Raw genomic sequence first — 22,949 nt, 5'->3', positions numbered from 1 at the left:
CCCTTGTCTCTATTTTTAAACATCTGTGAGAAGGAGCTATTCCATAGCTTTCATCTCGCATTCATTTTTAATGGTATATAGTTTTACATTTTTCTTCTTCTTCTTCCTTCTTTCTTTGTTTCTGACAAATCATACTTCCTCTCAATTTCATTCTCCCATCTCTTTATCTCACCCGAGCCTCCCCACACACTACCAACACACACACACAAGCTGCTTTATGGCTCCCCACTCCAATGTAAGGGTGGTTGGGGGTTGGCATGACAACAGTAACCATGACAAGTACAATTCAAACAAACACAGATTTGGCTCCCAGAAAAAAAGCGAGATCCTGCACCTAGTATCGATGCACAAACAGGAGCAGCTGGCTGGATGATTTAAGCTTGTCTTTGTGAAAAAAAAAACATATTGAGAACAATTAGCCAAATGTAAGATGTGCTGGCCAGAGCACACATCAATCACAGCCCTCAGCTGGCCAGCTGTACATTCTTTGACGGATCTCCTGCTGATCACAGTTTTTCAACCGAACAGTGCAATGCCCGAGATGTCAGGAAAAATAGAAAAAATCGGAAAAAAACATAAACGTTCCAGATCTACCAACTCTCACGGTTTCGCCGTGTGACACACGCTTTTGCATGTTTTCACACGCACTCACGCCACACAACCAATTTCTCACGGCAAAAAAAGAAATTCGGATTTTGGGCCGAAGCGCGTTCGTTCCTTTTCAAACTCCCCGACGATAGACGGCGCTAAGGAGCGCGTCTGTGAACCTATTCGCTGCATAGACATCCTGTTTACCCCAAAGAGTCCCGGAGTTAGCAACGGAAGAAGGTTTTCAAACAGACACAACCGCGGGAGAAACTCAGGAGGAGCAAAGACTAAGGTACGTTAATGACATGTGGTTCAATTAAGTACTCACTCTCTTAAACTTTAAATCTTGAAATAACTGATTAGTTGTGTTTGTGTGATTTTGAGTGGTGAATGTAAACTGTCACAACAAGCAGCAGGAGAGCACCTTGTTAACCTCTTGGTGTACTGCATGCTCAAAACATCATAGCATTGTTTATTAAGCCTTAATAAACAATGCTTGATAAAAAAAAATGACTAACCAGCTTCTGATCTCCTTCTTAATACCTCATCTTTTGTTATTTTATTTATGTGTATTTATATTATGTGTATCCATTGTTTTGCTTTGAAGGGCTACTGTTTAAGCACTTTATTTGTTGCACTTTTTTGTTTGATAATGAAAAATATTTTTCCCTAACTAAACTTGCCATTTTTTGCTGAACATAAATCATTAAGTGCTCTTAAGAATACAATTATTAACAATATATGTGAGGTTTCAGTTAAGAGTTAGTTGAATACCATTGTAATCAAAACAACCTAAATTGGTCAAATCTTAAACACAGGTCTATTAATTAGGCTATATTGTGGTACATAGACAGTCATTGAGGCACAGCAATAGTTTTCTGGTTGAATGTTCAGCTCAAGTCTAGAAGGCCCCACAAGTCATGAGCAGATGAACATGAATCAGAATAAGTTCAGGCATACGACCCCAAAATCCACTAGAATGCATGAAATAACATCTACTTAAACCAGAATGTCCTTGGGGTGGACCATCAGCTACGTCTCTGCTTCTCAGAATGTAACCAATGTTGTCCATCTCCAGCAGGCCGCCCCTCTCAACGACGTTGGGCCCCACAAACCACCAGAATGCAGGGTACAACACGGGTACTACGCCAAATGAATTCACACCAACGTGTGTGGCTGCGTGCGTGACAAAATCTTGGTCACCCCGACAAAATCTCACTCCAAGGTTTTTTGAAAAGTTGGCAGCTCTGACGTTCCCAACAGTTGGTGAGCGCAGCATTTTTCAAGCTTTCCTCTGAGATCTGGGGAAATGATGATGTGATGTCCAGCAGTGTTGAAAGCAGAAAGCAGGTCCCAAAGGTTCAGAGTGGAGGGCAGATTACAATATCTCATTTGAATGTGTTGCTGATTTCCCCTAAGTGCCAGGGTTAATCAACAAGTCAACTGTAAAGAATGCAGCCTTTGATTACATTGGGCCTTTTTTACAAAACAACCTGTCTTTAATTCAAGACTCAAGTGAGCAGATTTCCCCAAGCTGCTAGCTGGGTCTATTGATTCACTGTCATTAGGGGAGAAGAGTTAACACAGCAACTGCCTCAGCGGCCTCCTTTGACGATGTCGACCACTTTGAGAAATGGAGCTTAAGCGGCAGTTCAGGAAGGAAGTCCTTCATGACACGCATAATTTAGGTATGCCTCAGCTGATTTCCAAGCATTATGCTATCAGCGGAGATTTGCTGCGCCCAGGTGTATACAACCAACAGAGGCGGCGCTGTGTCTCTAAACCAATGCTGCGCAAACCTTTAAAGGGGTTCTCTCCGTTGTTGCTGTCAGGGGTAATTTCAGCGCAAAACTGGATGCGACCCTCCTCAATCCCAGGCACCTCCAGCCAGCTGTCAGATATTCTTCACTCATCCTTGGTTTTCATCAACTCCCTTCTTAACCACCACCACCACCAGTGTCTGGACTCCAGGGGCGGGCAGAACTCGGCATCACGGCCCCTTGATTATCCTGGTTTAGAATGGAGTCCAATTGCCAAAGATTGTGTCCAATTGCCAAAGATTGTGCACCATGTCAATATTATACAGGTGTAATGAATGTTTGTCAATTCGTACCGAGTCTCTCCTGTTTGAACTGGTTGCAAGGAAATAGCTCGGGTCCAAGTTTACATACTGAATAAATCCAGTAAATGTAGCAGCATTATCCTCCCTTTTTCAAACTTGGGCCATTTTGTTCCTCGACTCGTTCGGAGGAGCCGACGGAATGGGACAGACAAGTCGCAGCCTGTCACGGGAGGGGGGAGCTCCTGAGGAGGACTCGGACGCAGAGGGTATTTAGCTGACGTTTTTTATTGTCCAATAAAGAAAAACACAGGGAGGTCCCTGGAAACAAAAAACTTCTCCGAAGGGAAATGGCGGGGAAATGCTCCGGCGAAACTAAGAGCTGATAAGTTAAAGGAAAAAACTAAAATCGCTCTTACAGAGGAATTAACAAAAACACTTAATCAACAGGCTCTAAACTATATTGAGGAGCTATAAACATCACGAGGCCAACTAAGGAGACCACAAAGGCTACGTACAAACCAGAACTGTGACCTGGGCTTGATTTGGTTCATGAGGCGGGTGTACACGGCAAAGGACATGACACACTGGCACATACCCCCACCGCCCGACTTAGGCTGGGGAGCCGTCCGGCCGAACCGACTCCCCCCTCCCTCCTGAGGGCGGGAGAGGAAGTCGGCCACAACCATCTGCGCCCCCGGCCTATGGACCATCTTGAAGTTAAAAGGCTGTAGAGCTAGATACCATCGAGTGATCCGGAAGTTTGGATCCTGCATGCGGTGGAGGCACTGCAGCGGAGCGTCATCCGAACAGAGGGTGAATTGGCGTCCCAGGAGGTAGTACCGCAGGGAGTCGACCGCCTACCGGATGGCCAGGCACTCCTTTTCCACCATACTGTACCTGCCCTCTCTCTCAGATAGCTTCCAGCTGATGTAGAGGACTGGGTGGTCCACCCCCTGCACCTTCTGGGACAAAACGGCCCTCCGTTTGACGCAATAGTCAGGGTAAAAGAGAGAGAAAAGCCAGGTGTATGGAGAAGCAGTTCCCCACAGAGAGCTCGTTTCACCCCCTCAACCATCCACTGGCACGGCTTGGTCCACTGGACTGGATCTGAGGCACCTGAAGCTCCGCCCCTGTCATATCGCACCACCTCGTAGTTGACGTCCCCTACTCGCCGTGTGAGTTTTTAGCTGGAAGACGGAAGCACTACAAGTACTTTTTCTCTAGGTGTAAATTGTCTCAGCTTGGCCCCTAGGCCGCTCCTGGGCCTGGAGCAAATTCTCACATGACAACTCACCCAGTGTGTGGAGTTTGGCTCGCAGGTCCAGGATGTACGGAACCTCGTTCTTACCGGGGATCGGACCCTCCTCCTAGTGTTCCTTTATGCAGGTCGAGCACCCCACGTGGTTTCCTAACAAACAGCAGCTCGAAGGGAGAAAATCCCGTGGAGGCCTGGGGAACCTCCCGTACTGCAAACAACAGAGGATCCAGCCATTTATCCCAATTACGTTCATCGCCGTGAATGAATTTACGAATCATGTATTTTAAGTTTTTTTTCCACCAGCGCGTCAGTCTGGGGGTGGTAAACACTGGTCCGAAAAGACCCTCATTAATTCGTAAAGTTCCCGCAGTGTGCGTGACATGAATGAGGTGCCCTGGTCAGTCAGAATTTCTTTCAGGATTCCGACTCCGGAGATGACCTGAAACAGAGCCTGCGTAACACTCTTTGCGGAGATGTTGCGCAATGGCACTGTCTCGGGATATTGTGTTGCGTAATCCACCAGGACGTTTTATTTTATGATTAATATTTTTATTTTCCTGAATCATTTTGGCGATGGGTGCCCTTTTGTTTTGGTTTGAGCACCTGCCCCCCAAAATGTCTGTGCCTGTGCCTGTGAGGCATCAACTTCCATGATGAACTGACAAGAGGGACCAGGCTGAATCAGGATGGGGGCTGAGGTGAAGCTCCTTCCATGCTCTGAGAAGGCGCATCTGGCCTGCACCTGATTTGAGTTTGAGACCCCTGGCATAGAGGATGGGTGTGTTTCCCATGTCGCTAAATATGGCGATGGGCAGGAGCTACAACTTAGAGCTCAATGCTCAAGAGACAGCGGAGACACAAATTGTTTGAGCCCCTTCCGTCTAGTAGGAGGCTGCGGTCCATCAGGAAGGGCCTCCTGCAATAAAAGCAGCTTGTTCCTTTCAGTAGTTAGGCTCATCTATAAAGCCTGGGGCTCAGGACCCCCAATGACTCGGTCTCATCAACAATGGAACATTTTTGCACATTCTCTTTCACATATATTCCATATTTAGTGTCTAATACATTGGACTTATTTTATTTTATATGTATAGATTTTTTTTCACTTATGTGCTTGTGTGTTATGTTTGTCTATTTATGTTTATTGTTTTTCCAAATCCATGTATTTGGAACGTACTTGGCAATAAATGATTGATAAATGATGAATTACTCTGATTCTGACTTTGACTCAGGCAAAATAGTGCAGAACTCCAAACAGAAATGAAGACAAACCAACAACCATCAGACAAAAGAGACGACAATAAATACACAGAAATCTTTTCTGTTTCCTGATAAAGGTGATGGTGTGGTGGCCATTAATCAATTAATGATGATGTCATGTTAAGTCATCATCATAAACCTGGTCGTTGTCGTCGTTATAATACTACACAAAGTCAACTTTTGTAGCAAAGCAGAACAAATGATTAACTCGATTAGGAGTTTTATCTCCCGGTGGTTTTGTTTCCAGGGTCAACTTTGTTTACTTCGGCCACACCGGAAGACCGGAAGTAAACAAAGTTGCGTTAAGTGCGTTTTATTATTTATCGCATTGATAGCCACATTAATTGATAGATTAATAGATTAACACGTTAATGTTGACAGCCCAAATTTAACATACATTTGTGAAAAGACAGGCAGACTCAACTCCAAATTAAACATTTGCTACTTCATGTAGTTTTTTGTGTAACATCGCTAAAGATCGCTATCTCCAGTCTCATCACTACATTCAAGAGCTGTCTTATTCATAAGCATATATACGTGGATAATCACGGAACCAAATAGCTGGCCAACTGACGATGCGCAAGTCAACACGTGATTCTACTCACCAGTCCCTCTGTGAATCTCTGATAGAAGACAATAGAAGAGTTGTATGAGACTTTTTCACATATGTTGTTAGGAAAATTCTTTCATTTTCATAGCGTCCATATGCAAACTCCCTTGGTGTGCTGTTGGTGCGGGCCCTTTCTTTGCTCACTCCCTGATTGCACTACTACTAAAGTAGTAGTGTATTGTGAGTTCTCCCGTGAGTTCCTTACCAGTGTTAGTGGGCTTTTTGATCAAATGAATTCCGCTAGAGCAGTTACGTAGCAAAGATGGCTCAAATTGTAAATCTGTTTAGAGGGAGCCCCACTTAGCTTGGACAGTACAGTGTCTACCGCCCTTTTTTAGTGTAAGATTCCCTACCAGCCCATTCAGCAAAACTTTGGCTCTTTATATAACCATTTTATACAGTCAGTCAGTCATTTTGATGGGGACATTGTGCTGAATGCTTACTTGAAATCAGCATTAAACGTTTGGATGTAAGTGTTGTCATTTTTAAGATCTAGGATGTTGGACACAGTGTGTTGTCTGTGTTTATGTGTTCCACAGTGTGACCCAGGCGAAGCCACCAAGCTGCTTTATGACCTTCTGTACACGGAGCCCATTAAAATTGTGCTGATGCCAGGCTGCAGCTCAGTGTCCACTCTAGTGGCCGAAGCTTCTCGAATGTGGAATCTCATAGTGGTAAGGAATTTTACCTTTCTGTCTGTGAATCTTCTTTCACATACTTTGTGAACCTGTTAGTGTAAGTTTGATTATCCGCTAATGATAATAGGGCACCAACCCAAGATAAGGCACCAATAACCACTAAACAATAAAACTAAAAATTAAGTCCCATAATTGTTTTTTACTCAGTACGTCAATTGTCAAAGTACTATTCCACAACAAGAGCGAACAAAGATTTGAATTTGAGCACATAATATCTATTATCACAATACACATGCAAAAAGTAGTCACGGAAAATCATGCTTTAAAATATATATATATATATATATATATATATATATATATAAAATACAAATAATGTCAATACTATTTAAAATCAACAACCTCTGCTAAACAATAACTACAATCTTTCAAAAAAGGCTTTCAAATCAAGCAGTAGTACAATACTTATCTTAATCCAAAATAACTGTCTGTCATTTAACAGTGTTTTTTTTTTACCACATTGCCCAATGAAATAAAAGTGATTGGCCTACAATATTAACACTAATTAAAAGAGAAAACAAAGGTGCCTTGAGGTGCTGCATATAATTGAGTATGTGATTTAACAAAAGGTTAACAAAATGTTTTAACAAACAGGCCTCATAAGGCAAAGCTAAATATAGATAAGAGATGAGATTCTCAACAAACATCTTTGGTAGTAGCAAATATTCAAACGACAGCTTTGAAGGCCGAAGTGGAGAAGGGTTCATGGTGAACAGCAGTTGAACATGGGTCAGTCGGTCCTAAGAGATGGGCGAACAAAAATCGAAAAGGAAGCTGGGTTCAGATTCCCGGACTTGGAGTGGCGGAGACAGGCACCGCGAGGCTCCCAGTGCTGCGACGCAAACGATTCCGGTGAAGCTGGCGGGAGCCCCGGGGTGAGTTCTCTTTTCTTTGTGAAGGGCAGGGCGCCCTGGAACGGATTAATCCAGTGTGCAGTTACACCTAGAAAGCTTTTATTGTAAGCAGTCCAGATCTCTGCTGTGGTAGAGACATGTTGTAAACCCTCAAATGTTTTTTTTAGCTCGACCTGTATTTTCGCATATTCTCTGTCTAAATAGCTGGAAAACGTCTTCCTGCACATTTGCCCCGAGCCTCCATTTATCACCGGAATTTTGCTTATTAGTTGCCTGAAGGCAACTGACTCGACAGTTGACAGAGGATGCATGTCATCGACAACATAGCTAGCAATCAATTTATTCAGCTCTGCCTGGCTTCGAGTGATGTATGGAGAGAATTAGTTGGGTGTCATCAGCATAGCGATTGTCGGAGAAGCCATGTGAGCGAATAACAGCGCCGAGAGAGTTGGTGTAGAGCGAGAAGAGGAGGGACCCAGGACGGAACACTGAGGAACTCCAGTAGTAGGAGGACAAGGTTCCGACACAGATCCTTGCCAGGTTACCCGGGAGGTGCGGCCGTCGAGGTAGGACAAGAGAAGGGAGAGAGCAGAGCCTGTGACACCAAGTTCCTTAAGGGAGGAAATAAGGATCTGGTGGTTAACTGTGTCAAATGCAGCAGAGAGGTCCAGAAGGACGAGGACAGAGGAGAGAGAGGCGACTCCAGCAGTGTGGAATTTCTCTGAGACAGCAAGGAGAGCAGTCTCTGTGGAATGGCCTACCTTGAAGCCTGACTGGTGGGGGTCAAGGAGGTTGTTACGGCGGAGATAGGAGGAGAGCTGTAATAAAGCTAACTTAAAACACTAAAATCAGTCACTAAATGTAGTCGAGATGCACTCGACTATGAGGCCTGTTGACCGTATCGTCCGCGCCACCCTCCCCCCGTCGACCGTATCGTCTGCGTCCCCCCGTCAGCCGATAGTCACAGTATACTCACTACAAAAATATAGACTACACCACTGCGTGCAGCCGCTGTTTCCTTCTCCGACAGCCAGATATGTTGCCCGTAACTTGCACCTGTCTGACTCGCTCTTGCGCGTTAGCCCGTAAAAAATGCTACATTAGCCGCACCATTGTATAAACCGCAGGGTTCAAAGCGTGGGAAAAAGTAGTGGCTTATAGTTCGGAATTTACTGTACAGTCAATGTTAGGGTTAGCTTTACTTAGGTAAAGCTTAGGTAAAGCTTTAAAGGATTTAGGTAAAGCTTAGGTACTTAGGTAAAGCTTTACTTAGGTAAAGTTAACCCTAACACGAAATGTTTTGATTTGGATAAAATAACTTGAATTGGGTTAGTAGCAAAATTACTAAAATAATAGTTATTATATTATTAATATTTTTTATTTCTTTGACTCATCATATTGCTGCAGATGAAGTCATCGGGATGTCACTCGCTTTAACATGATTCTTTCTTTCTCCCTGTGTCTCAGTTGTCGTACGGCTCCAGCTCCCCAGCTCTATCTAACCGCCAGCGCTTTCCCACCTTCTTTCGCACTCATCCGTCTGCCACACTGCACAACCCAACTCGAGTTCAGCTCTTTCAGAAGTGGAAATGGACCAAGATTGCCACAATTCAGCAAACAACTGAAGTTTTTACATCAGTGAGTTGTATATTTATCTAAAGTAGTTATGAGCCGCAAAGTTATACAAAAGTTTTAAATAGCGAGACACACCAATCTGAAGGTTCTTTCCCAGGGCAGGAAGAGCAGCAGAATCTGTAAACATTTCGCCTTAACAGTGAATCCATTCATTGCTTAGTAACATCAACTAGGCACAGTAGGCCTGACAAGCCTTTCATTTCTGGAGAGGAAGATGCGTCCAGAGATAGTAGGGCAAAGTTTGAGTAAATTGTCTTCAATTTAATTGCATTTGTTTTGTATAGCTCAATATACCACAAAATTTCCCTCAAAGGGCTTTATGTGTTTCAACTTTATGTGTTTTAAAGGGCTTCATTCATTCTTCTCATTTCCTAACCGCCATAGTCTTTCTAAGCGAGAACTCATCCTCCCCCTCAACACTCGGCTCCTTCTTCAATTGCTTTTCTTCACATTTCCTTTCTACAACCTACCAATCCTTTATCTCTTGCACTTTTAACTATTTTGTTTAAGTGCAATGTTGCTGTGTTTCTCTCTCTGCCATCTTCTGCATCATCATGATTGTTTGTATGTCTCTCTGTGTTTGGCAGACTGTGGATGATCTGGAGGTGAGAGTGAAGGAGGCAGGGATTGAAATCAGTGTTCGTCAGAGCTTCCTCACAGATCCTGCTGTGGCTGTGAAAAACCTCAAGGTACCAGATTTACCGATACTTACATAACCGCCAGCTGAACAGCAATCCGCTAGGCCTTCATGGGCAGTTCACAAGAAGGCCTAGAAAGACCCAGAAAGTGCAGCAGCAGTCTGATGCCCAAAGTGTGGAGTCATCTCTGTATCGAGACGATTAGTGGCTCAAAACTGCGGTGAAAGTACTATGACAAATTCTGAAGCTAATATGAGTCGCACAAGGAGATGGCACCATTTATGATCACTAAAATAAGTCCATCTCCAAAAAGATGTTACAATTTATCTATTGAAATAAAAAGTTTGAGTTAAAAAAACAATATTAGCAATTGGCAGTTAAGCACACTTTTTAACTCGTCTTATTATTAATAATTAATTATAATAATAATCAGAATAAAGTTGAAAAGTAGCTGGTGCTGTATATCTTTAAGTACCACACAGGAGAGGAAAGATACTATTGCTTATTTTTTTCAGTTAATTTCAATAATGATAAAAACATATACTTTTTTTTATCCATCCTCTTGTGTTGGATGAATAAAACTAGGTTCAAACATCAATCCATCGACCCCTTTCATTCCGCTTATCTTGGTCTGGGCGGGCAGTAGGCTCAGAGGCCATTCCAGATGTTTCTGACTCTTACCAAGGTGTTTCCAATCCAGAAGTGTTCCATGATGGCCTCTTTGTCCACCCCAGGGTGCCTAAGTTGGATGTTCCTGGAAAATTCTCTCAACATCTGGAGGTCACAGGATACTCCCTTACTAGATGCCCTTACTATCTCAGCATGTGAAGGAGCAGTGGCTCTAATCCAAGCTCCCTTCTGAATGTCTCACCTCTTCACCCCATCTCTTAGATTTAGTTCAGACTCTTTTCTAAGGGATCAAATTTCAGATGCTTGTTTCCTTAATCTCATCGTTTGAGTTACTGCCAAAAGCTAGGCCAGCGGTCCCAAACTTAAGGCCACGCACCCCCTTCTACATCCCGACTAGGTTCATGCAACCCCAATCCCCAACAAGTAAAAATAAAAAAAGAAAAATGAAACAGCGTATTTATAACTGCAATAAAACTGGACTAATGAGAGAGAGGTTTGCCTATGTGTGTCAGTCAGGCCGGAGCCGGGGAGGAGGACAAGGACGCAGAGAGGTTTGACTGCTGGAGATTTATTCCAATAATTCCTATATCTAATAATACCAAATACAAAAGATCCTTTCACAAACACAACACTAACGCGGGTGTGGACATGCACAACTACAAGACACACTGGCACAGGACAAAGGGAGACGCAGACAATAAGTATCCATGAGGGAGGTGATGGAACAGGTGGAGACAATTAGGAATCAGGGGAGACAATCGACAGGAGACACCTGAGGAAGGGCAAGGCACCTGAAACGAGAGGGGGTTTAGACGCCACAATAAAACAGGATGTATCAAAATCAGACGTAAGACGGGACACAAACACAAACTTCACCAACATGTTCGACAATGTGTGGTATTGAATAGAAATTTGGGCACATTTTGCACCATTTATATATGTACGTATTGATAATAATGGTGCCAAAATGTTACCACATTTCTATTTAGTATATATTTATACTATTATGTACTATTTATAATATATGTATTTCACTTGTATATTACTATTGGTGTTCAATACATCCAAATAAAGTTCACGAGATTCCGAATAACTGAGAACTCTGGTGGTCATCCAGGATTCATAAAACCGTAGTTACATACGTAACTTTCGTTCTATTTTATCTTTACTGACTGCAAGAGGCAGTGCTTCACACTTGATGACTTATATCAGAGTGACCACCTCGTATTGCTCAGGCAAAGAACCCTCCCCAGTGGGTGAGAGGGTGGCAACGTTCACTCTGTAGGGTTTTGTCAGTGTGCTGCCTTTAAGGCCGCAGCTCATACATATATATCCGTCATAGGCATACCTCTCAGGACTTCCCATGATGTGGAGACACTCCTGGTAGAGTGTCGCTCCATTCTCAATGGCTGAGCTTGGTTGGTCAATTTGTATGTCCAGGCAATGGCCTCTGAAACCCAGTAGGATGGGAGCTGCTTTGAGACAGCACAGCCCTCAGTTCCAGTATAACCTACTGTTCCAAACCGCTGTATCCAAGCGAGAACTTCTACACAAGCTCTGAGGGCCCGCATGGTAGCCCTGACCTCGGCTCTCCTGCTGGGGGGAGAGGGATCAACTATGCAGGCTAAATAGGCTGGTTGATGCGTCAGCGTGTTCATACCGTCGGAAAAGACGCTGCCTTAGGCCACAGAGTAATGCCAGAGCCATCTGAGGTACCCTCAGATATGATTTGCTCACCAGCAGGGCATGTAGCTCGCGTATAGGTTTAGCGGCTGTGATGGCAAGGAGAGAAATAACCCTTTTGGCCAATAGCCATCTCGGCTCCACCTGTGTTGGAGGTTCGAAAGGCCTTTCTTGGGCCCTCTTGCAGGGGCTTTTTGGCCACTCGCAGGACGGGATTTTACAGAGGGACACTAGTCTGTGTCTGTGATGTCGACCTCAGTAAAATTGAGCCTTCTATAATCCAATGGTAGAGGGAGACTGGCCCTTATAGAGGAAGGACTTGTGGAACAGCAGGCACGCAGGCAAACCGGGTCCTGTTGAGAACGGCACACCGTTCAGAAAACAGCTTCCATCTGATTTTTTGCCTCTCGGGCGGGTACATCGCGCCATAGGATTCAGAAGTCGGTTTGACCGATTTTTGCAACCACCTAGCACCCAGTCGGGTCTGTGGCCACGTCCATAGTTCAAGGCGTCAGGGGTTGGGATGCCAAACCCAGCCCTTTGGTTGCAACAAGAGGATCCTTAGGAATCAGGAAACATTTATTTGCCAAAATATGCTAAACATACAAGGAATTTGTCTTGGCGGTTAGTGCGTCACGTGTGAGCCAGAGCATCTTGACCCAGAGCAGTGGTCCTCTCTGTCAGGGAGAACCGGTGGGGGCAGTGGGTCGGCATCACCTCTGGATGCAATAGCCACTCCTGGCTGGGTTATTGCCCGAAGGCTGCCCAAATAAGCGTAATCAGTTCTGCAAATCCCCCCGATATTTTGTCGTCAACACAGCAGAGATGTTGTCCCACCGGACAAACACCTGCGTAAAACAAACAGCGTTAGAAATAATTTGAATCGATCTCACCGATTACCGTCTTCACGCTTCAGGTGGTCCTCGATAGACCCACGACGAAGCACGCCGTTCCCTCATAGAGGGGCAACTTGTCACAGCCTTTGGAGGGCGGGAGGTCCGCAACTTCGATAGTCGCAAGGCAATGCGATAAGTCTCAATATTAGAGCGTAGCTACCAGAGTAGCTACCAGCGAGAAGATAAAATAGAAATGATCTCAGAATGACAGCGGTACTTATACGCGACAGGAGGTCATCCGAGGTCACAGGTGACTTTGTCGGTATAAAGACTTGACCTGCGCATGCACGAGTGTGAAGCACTGCCTCTGGAGGTCAGTAAGGATGAAATAGAACTGTCATATGTGTGTCATTCTCTTTTGGCTAGCATGTTGCTTATATTGATGGTGGATGAAAGGTGCAGTTTGTAGTGATTTTGTTACAACCGGTAGGCGGAAGCAGGACTCAAATGCAGAGTGTAACTATCGAAGTACTTTATTTCAACAAGAAATCAACTATGCCTAGGGGCAAATCGGGGTTCAAAACAAAATACATATAGACAGACTCTTCTGGAAAGGTATTCGACGACAAAACAAGAGACACACATTGCATAAATACACTGGGAAGTTGCAGGTGTTTGGACACAGGTGGACAACAATTAGGGACACGGCAGACAATCACAAATGGTGACCGGAAGTGAAGCTAAACCAGGGACACAAGAGGCAGGAAACTACAAAATGAAACAGTTTTTTTTTATTCAAGGAAAATGTAAGAATTTTTTCATACATTTATTTATTGCTTGAGTTGTTTGATGTTTGACAGCCCAGGCTCTTAAGTTTCCAGAAATATGTAGAATTATTATATTATGTTTTTTTTCATGATGATATTATTTAGAACTATTGGGTTTGATCTAGGGCGGCACGGTGGTGTGGTGGTTATCACTGTCGCCTCACAGCAAGAAGGTCCTGGGTTTGACTCCGCCCAGTGGCCTTTCTGTGTGGAGTCTGGATGTTCTCCCTGTGTCTGCGTGGGTTCTCTCCGGGTACACCGACTTCCTCCCACAGTCCAAAGACATGCTCTGGGGATCAGATTGGGGAATCTAAATTTTCCATAGGTGTGTGAATGTGAGTGTGAATGGTTGTATGTCTCTGTGTAGATAAGACTCTAGCCCCCCCACAACCCTGTGTGCAGGATAAGCGGTTTGACGATGGATGGATGGGTTTGATCCATTTCTGGAGCAATGGTGGACATTTTAGTACCAAATCACCTCTTTAGACAAAGAGAAGCTTTGACTGTAGAAACCCTTGGCAGTACCAAGTCTGTCGTTTTCAACATCCACGTGAATATTGAAATCACCCACAATAATTACTTTTTTAGGACCAAACCTTTTAAGAATTCTGAAATTTCAGATCGAAATTCTGAATAAGGACCTGGGGCCCTGTACACTACAACAAAAATAACCGGCTGTATGAACCAGGCTTGAAAAATGTGTTATAATCCACTTCAGATTTAAGGTTTATTAAAAGGCTAGAGTCATAAATAGCTGCAACTAATAACAGGAATTGACCTTTCCCTGAGCCGGATATTTATGGCTAGCAGGCAATGTATTTTACCATTTCTTAGAGGGTTACATCTACAATTTGTTTCAGTACAGTATAGTATAGTATGATTGGCTAACTCCGTCCCGGCAATTCCACACGAAAGGGAAAAATCTGTCACAATTTTTCAGCTGCACGCATCAACGCAAGGGATTGAGCAGCTCTAGATAAAGATGTTGCCTGAGAGTGTTTGGATTTGAATCTTCATTTTAAATATATGTCTGATCTGGGATCGGCCTTTTGTTTTAGCTGCTTTTGTATGTACAATGGTTTTAATGGGGAGAGGGTTACTGAACTTCTAGCTTAGCTTTGTGCCCTTTCTTCCACCCTGCTTCCTTCACCACTGTCAGCTTCCCTAATATCCTTCCTGGCACACATACACTTTGCAATGACCTTCCACAGCATGCCATCTTATTTCACGTGGGCAAGATTATTTGGCCAGAAAACAGGGTTAGAGCATGAATGAATTTAAGTCAAGGGGAAATCTACTTGTATATTGTGAAGAAGGTGGGCCTCCTGGGTTAGTTAGCCTCACTACAGAGCTTTTAACTTGTGTTTCTATCTCCATCCGGTGTGTGTCTGTCTTTTTCAATTCTAAGCGCCAAGATGCCAGGATAATTGTTGGTCTGTTCTATGAGACGGAGGCCAGGAAAGTCTTCTGTGAGGTAATGTGTTCTCCTGTTCATCTGTAATCAAACATGATAATATGATAAGAGGGACTAGACCATGTTTCTGACTGGTCTTGCAAGATTTCAGATGTAGTGCTGTGTTGGGAAAAATTTAAATAAGATTCAGTGTGATGTAGCTCATTTCCTTTGAAAAGAGTTGGCAACAATTAATTTAATATTACCTACCCATGTTCAGAATTGATTAAATATTTAACTTTTTGTTTGCCTGCGGAGATCCTGCACCCTTTCTTGGTCTTGGCCCTCAGAATGCACTGCACATCGTGTGACGATTGAATTATCTGCGCAGCAAATACATAACCAAAACAATTTTTCTAAGTTTCTTTATGTTAGTATTATAGGACTCACTCTGTAGTACTTTGTTCCACAGCTCTTTCACTGGCCGTTCATTTGTAACATTCTCCTCCGTGATCTCATTGCTGAATTGTCCCTCTGCAGGTGTACAAGGAGAAGTTATATGGAAAGAAGTATGTATGGTTCCTAATTGGCTGGTATGCAGACAACTGGTTCAAGATCAAGGACCCCTCTATTAACTGTACTACTGAGCAGATGACAGAGGCAGTGGAGGGGCACGTAACCACTGAGATTGTAATGCTCAACCCAGAGACTGTGCGAGGAGCCTCCAACCTGGTAAGACACACAATATTATATAATGTAGAAGTGGTGCGGAAAAGAATCATGTGTTGCTGCAGACTCAACAGGGAATTTAGGATGGATGCGCCATGCACTTTAAAAATAAAAGAACTGTGTACTTCTTAAAAAAAAGACAGATCTGTGTATACTTCTGTTGATTTTCAGTCGAGTGTAGTTCTTCAATAGGGATAGACCTACTATTAGATGTGTGTTTTTCTGGGATTTCTCAACCCTTACTATGTAAAATATTCTCCAGAGTCCATTACAAATGTTATTCTAATACTATATATGAAACACTCAAACACCAAAGGTAGATTTTAGAGCCAGATGTCATTATCTGCTGGCCCTGGTTCTGTTTGAGTTACCAGGAGGGCACTTAAGATACACAATGGGCGAGTTGATACTGGCTTTGTGAGGGACAGAAAGCATCCTAGGAAAAAAACGGTTGCGGCCTTACCTTTTCATCTTCTAGCTCTGCGTCGGAACAGAGCAAATCACTCTCTCTGGTCTGATTGGTTGATCACTGAGGTAAATGATGCATTTGAAGTAGCTACTGTATAACAGAATATGGAGCTCACTTGGTAGTGTTGGGCAGTCACCATAGCGTAAAACCAAGGTTGACTTTCGAATGCAGTGCTCTGCATAAAACCCCCAAAAGGAATGTGCCCTCACACCTTAGGCGTGATCTCTCTCTGTGGGTGAAACAGCCCTGAGATCTGATTGACCAAGCCACAGACACCACAGGGGTCCCCCTGATGTGACGTGCGAGTTCCCCCGCTCAAACTTTAATTCTGGGCTGACTCTGGTCAGTGCAAGGTTAGACAGCCTCTTCGGCACAGGAAAAACTCCCCAAAAAATTAAAGAGGAGGGATCCCACTCCTGGGATGGACAGACCATAATGGATATCATGTGTAAAGAATGAACAATGTAAAAAATGTGTAATACATTCAATTCCTATAACATCATCATTACTCCATGTCGCTTCTATCCTGAAGGCCTTATATCTACAACATTCTGTGGATCGTTATGAATGCGAATTTGTGTGTAGGTGAATCAGCATGTGGTTTAATCACAGTAGGTATCAGTAAGTCATAGATCATCAAAAAAAAAAAAACTTTGTGTAAAACCCTTTGACGTTTCTGGTAATAGGTACAGTAACTCTGTTTCTAAATGCAACAATTAAGCCGGAGGCAATACATTTGAGTTGTCCCTCCATCCTATTCTTGTCACGGTGTGGTTTATTTCCTGTCTTATTTTGTAGTTTCTGCTTCTTGTCTCCCTGGCTAACTTCACTTCCTGCCTTGTCCTGTCATCCCCTGTGATTGTCTAATTGTTTCCACCTGTGTCCAATCACCGGCACCTCCCTACTGTATTTAAGCAGTGTGTCTCTTGTCCCATTGTCTACTGTCCCGGATGTTCCTAGTTCCTGCCTGCCTTTTTCCCCCTGGTTCCTGTGTGCGTTTTTGCCCCTTGGCCTTTTGCTTTGGACCATTTGGACTATTAAAGTTTTCTTTTGTTGCTCAACGTCTGCGTGGGAGTCCTGACTTCCCCGCACCCCTGATAGAATGACGCGACCAAAGAAGGACTCTGCAGACCCGCTGCCAGATTATGGACATGACTACCTGGACGTAAGAAGTCCCTTCTGGCAAAGTAAAACCAACTTTATTTTCGGGCCCAGGAGCTATGAGAGGGCTTGTCTCGAGCTCCGGGACCTCTTAAACCCCAGGAGGAGGAGTCCTGGCAGGCGGAAACAGTGTTCTCCCATTCCCGCTGGGTCGCAGTAACCTCCCGTTCCGGTTCCCCGCCCCGCTCCCCCGAACCCGCCAGTACCGGCCCCGAGACTCCAGGCCCCGACCCCGCCAGTACCGGCCCCCGAGACTCATGACCCCGACGCCTCCAGTCCCCGACTCAGGCGCAGGCTCCCTCCCTCCCATCCCGTGGTCCTCTCCCACCCTCCCGTTGGTGATTTGAGGGCCGTCTGGGATCCGGCCCTTGAGGGGTGGTTATGGGGGGGGCTGAGCCGGCTACTCCGGAGGTGTTCCGTGTCTCCCAGCCGGCCATTCCGGACATGTTCAGTGCCCTGCAGTCGGCTGCTGACCGTCCGCCGGGCCGACCCCGGAAGCTCCCCGGCTGCCCGCCTGCACCTACCTAGTGTATTTAAGCCGTGTGTGTCTCTTGTCGCGTCATTGTCTACTGTCCCGGATGTTCCTTGTTCCTGCCTGCCTTTTTTCCCCTGGTTCCTGTGTGCGTTTTTGCCCCTTGGCCTTTTGCTTTGGACCATTTGGACTACAAAAGTCTTTTTTAGTTGCTCAAAGTCTGCGTGTGTGTCCTGCCTTCCCCGCACCCCTGACAATTAGGAATTTATTCAAACCGGAAACACTACTCAAGGGTAGACTGAATAAAACGTTGTTGTGATGCTCAAGGTAGAGGTCACTGCAACTTCAAGTTTTTTGCCATAATAAATTATGGAAATTACTGTTGTGGGTGTGAAGGAGAGAGGATCCAAACGCAAGGGAAGGTAAGTCTGTTTTAATGAATGAGGCATGGATGGCCAAGGCAAAAATGGAACTCAGGTAGCCACAAGGCGATTTCACAAACAAAAAGTCTCAAGGCGTCTGTGGGTAAGTGGGTGAGTGGGGTGCACTGTCGTCCTCCAATCAGAGGGTTGTCGGTTCGATCCCAGGCTCTGTTAACGTGCATGTCGTTGTGTCCTTGGGCAAGACACTTAACCCAACATTGCTCCTGTAGCTGCGACTACAGTGTGTGAATGCTCGGCTCGGGGACACGGAACACCTCCGCAGTTGTCGGCGGCGGCTCGGGGACACGGAACACCTCCGCAGTCGTCTTCGGCTCGGGGACACGGAACACCGCCGCAGTGGTCGGCTCGGGGACACTGAACACCTCCGCAGTCGTCTTCGGCTCGGGGACACGGAACACCGCCGCAGTGGTCGGCTCGGGGACACTGAACACCTCCGCAGTCGGCGGCGGCTCCAGCTCGGGGACACGGAACACCTCCGTAGTAGTCGGCGGCGGCTCCAGCAAGGGGACACGGAACACCTCCGTAGTAGTCGGCGGCGGCTCCAGCAAGGGGACACGGAACGCGTCCGCAGTAGTCGGCTCCGGCTCGGGGACACGGAACACCTCCGCAGTCGTCGTCGGCTCGGGGACACAGAACACCTCCGCAGTCGTCGGCTCGGGGACACGGAACACCTCCGCAGTCGTCGGCTCGGGGACACGGAACACCTCCGCAGTCGTCGTCGGCGGCTCAGGGACACGGAACACCTCCGCAGTTGTCGGCGGCGGCTCGGGGACACGGAACACCTCCGCAGTCGTCTTCGGCTCGGGGACACGGAACACCGCCGCAGTGGTCGGCTCGGGGACACTGAACACCTCCGCAGTCGGCGGCGGCTCCAGCTCGGGGACACGGAACACCTCCGCAGTCGGCGGCTCAGCCCCCCCCAAAACCCACCCCATAGCCCCCCCCTCAAGGGCCGGATCCCAGACGGCCCCTTAAATCACCAACGGGAGGGTGGGAGAGGACCATGGGATGGGAGGGAGGGAGTCTGAGTCTCGGAGCGGGGACTGGGGGCGTCGGGGCCATGAGTCTCGGAGCGGGGACTGGGGGCGTCGGGGCCATGAGTCTCGGAGCGGGGACTGGGGGCGTCGGGGCCATGAGTCTCGGAGCGGGGACTGGGGGCGTCGGGGCCATGAGTCTCGGAGCGGGGACTGGCCGAGTCGGGGCCATGAGTCTCGGAACGGGGACTGGCCGAGTCGGGGCCATGAGTCTCGGAACGGGGACTGGCCGAGTCGGGGTCGGGACTGAGAGTCTCGGAACGGGAGATCGCTGCGGCGGCCCAGCGGGAACGGGAGATCGCTGCGGCGGCCCAGCGGGAGCGGGAGATCGCTGCGGCGGCCCAGCGGGAGCGGGAGATCGCTGCGGCGGCCCTGCGGGAAGTCTGTTATTCCTCTGGCCAGGGCTCCTCTTAGGATTTAGCAGATCCCGGAGCTCGAGGCAGGCGAGCTGATAGCCCCTGGGACCGAAGATGAAATTTGTTTTCCGCTGCCAGAAGGGACTTCTTACGTCCAGGTAATCTGGTCCGTAATCTGGCATTGGGTCTGCTGAGCCCTTCTTTGGTCGCGTCATTCTGTCAAGGATGCGGGTGGGAGGCAGGACTCAAACGCAGACTTTGCGGGAAACAAAAAGGACTTTAATAGTCAAAAGGCCAAAAAACACAGGAACCAAGGGAAGAACAGCAGGCAGGAAACTAAGCACATCCACAACAAGAGACAATGACGCGACAAGTGACACAAGAGACACACGGCTTAAATACACAAGGGAGGTGCAGGTGATTGGACACAGGTGGAAACTATTAAGACGATCACAGGGGATGACGGGACAAGGCAGGAAGTGAAGTTACCCGGGGACACGAGTGGCAGAAAACTGCAAAATATAACATGAAGTGAACCACACCGTGACAGAGGCCTTAAGGTGATCAAAGGCATCTTGAGCTGTCTCAGACCACGAGAAATGTCCCTTGGTCGACGTCAGAGCAGAGAGAGGGGCGGCGACTAAAATTACGGATAAACCGACGATAAAAATTGCCGAACCCAAGGAAACGTTGAAGGGCGACGCACAAATCGAGAACGGCCATTCCGTGACGGCACGTACCTTGGTGGGGTCCATCCTAATACCCTCAGCGGAGATTACAGAGCAAAGTAACGTGACGGACGGGGCATGAAAAGTACACTTCTCAGCCTTAACAGACTGTTCTCGAGAAGGCGCTGGAGGACCCAACGAATGTGCTCAGCGGGAACCTCGAGAGAAGGAGAGAAAATGTCATCGAGATAAACGAAAAAAACATATTTAACATGTCTCTGAAGACGTTGTTAATTAAACCCTGAAAAACAGCGGGGGCGTTGAGCAAACCGAACGGAAGGACGTGGTATTCAAAGTGCCCTAAGGGGGTATTGAATGCAGTTTTCCACTCGTGCAGTTCTTGACTTTGACGTCATTTAGACCTCGGTAATCGATACAGGGGTGTAAGGAACCATCCTTCTTTTCAACAAAAAAGAAACCAGCACCAGCAAGAGAGGAGGAGGAGGGAACTATGGTACCAGCGTCTAAAGAGCCAGATACTTGTCAAGAGTCTCGCGTTCAGGTGCAGACAGGGAGTAGTGGTGCCTGGAAGGAGATCAACACTACAGTCATATGGTCGATGAGGGAGAGAAGTGGCCCGGGAACAACTGAAAACCGTCCGCAGATCATGGTACTCCTCCTGAACTCAGGACAAATCGCCGGCTCCTCATGAAACACAGAGACAGAAGACACAGGGGAAATGGCCGACATTAAACATTTCACATGACAAGACAAATTCCAAGAAAGGATGGAACCGCTGGACCAATCTATCTGGGAGATATGTTTAACTAAACAGGGATGGCCTAATACAACAGGGGTGTGGAGGGAGAATAAAAAATAAAAAAGGAAATTGTCTCTCGATAGTTGCCAGAGACGGTGAGACTCACCGGGGCCGTGGCACGTGTACCCTGGCAAGGACACTGCTGTCTGTCGAGAGCATAGACAGGGGTAGATTATCTAAGATCAACGAGAGGGATACCCTGTTCACAAGCCCAGGCCTCATCCACAAAACCTCCCTCAGCCCCTCAGAGTCAGTCAAAGCCAGGCAGGAGATGGCAGAGCCCGGCAAGCGTAGATGGACGGGAAAGATTGTGCGGGTGTGTGGCGGTGGGTCTAAGGCAGTAACCATCTCTCTACTGGTGAGCTCTGGGTTCGTACCGGGCAGGCTGAGAAGAAATGGGAAGCTGACCCACAGTACATACAAAGGCGTCCAGTAATGCGGCGTTGGCGTTCCGCAGCTGAGATCCGTAACCCTCCTAGCTGGATGGGCTCCAAATCAAAGCAGGCGGAGGGTGGCGAAGAGGAAGGCGCAGAGAGAAGTGACCTCTCCAGGTTGCGGGCTCAGCGGCGTAATTCGAAACGCTTCTCGACGCAGTTCGCCATGTCAATGAGAGGGTCAAGGCGACAAGGAATCTCGCGGGCTAAGACCTCATCCTTGATCTCCGCATTCAGTCCCTTGAGAAATCGTGCCACCAGAGCGGGTTCGTTCCAGTCACATTAAGTCGCTAAAGTGTGAAATTCAATGGAGAAGTCGACGGTAGATCTCCTTCCCTGACGAAGAGTGGACAGGAGTCGTGAGGCTCCAGCTCCGTGCGCGGAGCAGTCGAAGACTCGCAACATCTCTTATATACATAACGGCTGAGGTAGTCGCTGTCTGAACTCCAGACAGCAGTTCCCCACTCCGGTACCTGGCCAGTGAGAAGAGAGCCCCACGAAGGCGATGCGGCTAGAAGTCATTAGCGTACCTCGAGGGCTGAAGTGAAAAAAAAATCTCGCATTGCGTTAAAAATGATGCTCAACCGCATAGCATGGAGGACTCTTCACTCTGTGTTCTGGAGCGTGGAAGTTCCGGGCCGAGGGAGGTTCAGTACCAAGGTGAAGAAACTGCTGAGACAAGTTGGTCAGCTGAGCCGCGAGAGATTCAACAGCATGACGAGCGGCGGCAAGCTCACCCTCATGACGGCCCAGCATAGTTCCCTGTAGCTGGAGGGCAGACTGGAAATGGTTTTCCTTTGCTGGGTCCATGCTGGCCCGACCATTCCGTTGTGGGTGTGAAGGAGAGAGGACCCAAATGCAAGGGAAGGTAAAGTCTGTTTTAATGAACTCAGGAAAAGGAACCTTTGTCGTATTCAGCCCAAAACTCAAAAGAGAAATTTCTTGCTGCATTATTAATTTACTAGTGCAAACAGACAGATGGCCTCTTCTGAGGTAGCAATAGTTTGTGAATGACCAACCCAAAAAAGAGTCCACGATGACCCAACAGCTGGAGACTGGCTCTCATTTTAAAAACACTTGAAATGAAATTATAACTAAATAATACAAACACAAAAAGTGAAGATGCAATACATCAGTTGTCAATCAAAAGCACATGTTGGTATCTGGCAGAAGCTCCTGACCTGCAGTATTCTTTGTTGCCCATTTTACTTGAGAGTCTTACTGCGTGTGTGTGTGCATGGGAAAAGGGGGCGGGGGCTGGTAACTGGACTGAATGTATTCTCAAACAGCATCACATGCAAACCTTCCATACCTGTTAACTGCAAGTGTCCAAAAGGAAAACAAGACCACTGCAATGATTACTATTATTAATCACTCAGCACTGCAATCAACAC

At 46.6% G+C, this 22,949-nt stretch overlaps 1 protein-coding gene across 3 annotated transcripts in view; it reads left to right on the top strand.

The window, feature by feature from the left end:
- gabbr1b (gamma-aminobutyric acid (GABA) B receptor, 1b) overlaps positions 1-22,949 on the top strand; it is an 87,719-nt gene that overhangs the window by 12,199 nt on the left and 52,571 nt on the right. For all 3 annotated transcript variants that reach the window (XM_040187859.2, XM_078081282.1, XM_078081281.1), the window contains 5 exons: positions 6,315-6,449; positions 8,795-8,965; positions 9,550-9,651; positions 14,985-15,050; positions 15,510-15,701. In XM_040187859.2, coding sequence (XP_040043793.2) covers positions 6,315-6,449; positions 8,795-8,965; positions 9,550-9,651; positions 14,985-15,050; positions 15,510-15,701 — 666 coding nt within the window. The remainder of the gene's footprint in view (positions 1-6,314; positions 6,450-8,794; positions 8,966-9,549; positions 9,652-14,984; positions 15,051-15,509; positions 15,702-22,949) is intronic.

This window comes from Gasterosteus aculeatus, chromosome 10, assembly GCF_964276395.1.
Source record: "Gasterosteus aculeatus chromosome 10, fGasAcu3.hap1.1, whole genome shotgun sequence".
Taxonomy (NCBI): domain Eukaryota; kingdom Metazoa; phylum Chordata; class Actinopteri; order Perciformes; family Gasterosteidae; genus Gasterosteus; species Gasterosteus aculeatus.
This window is presented reverse-complemented; position numbering and strand designations above follow the sequence as displayed.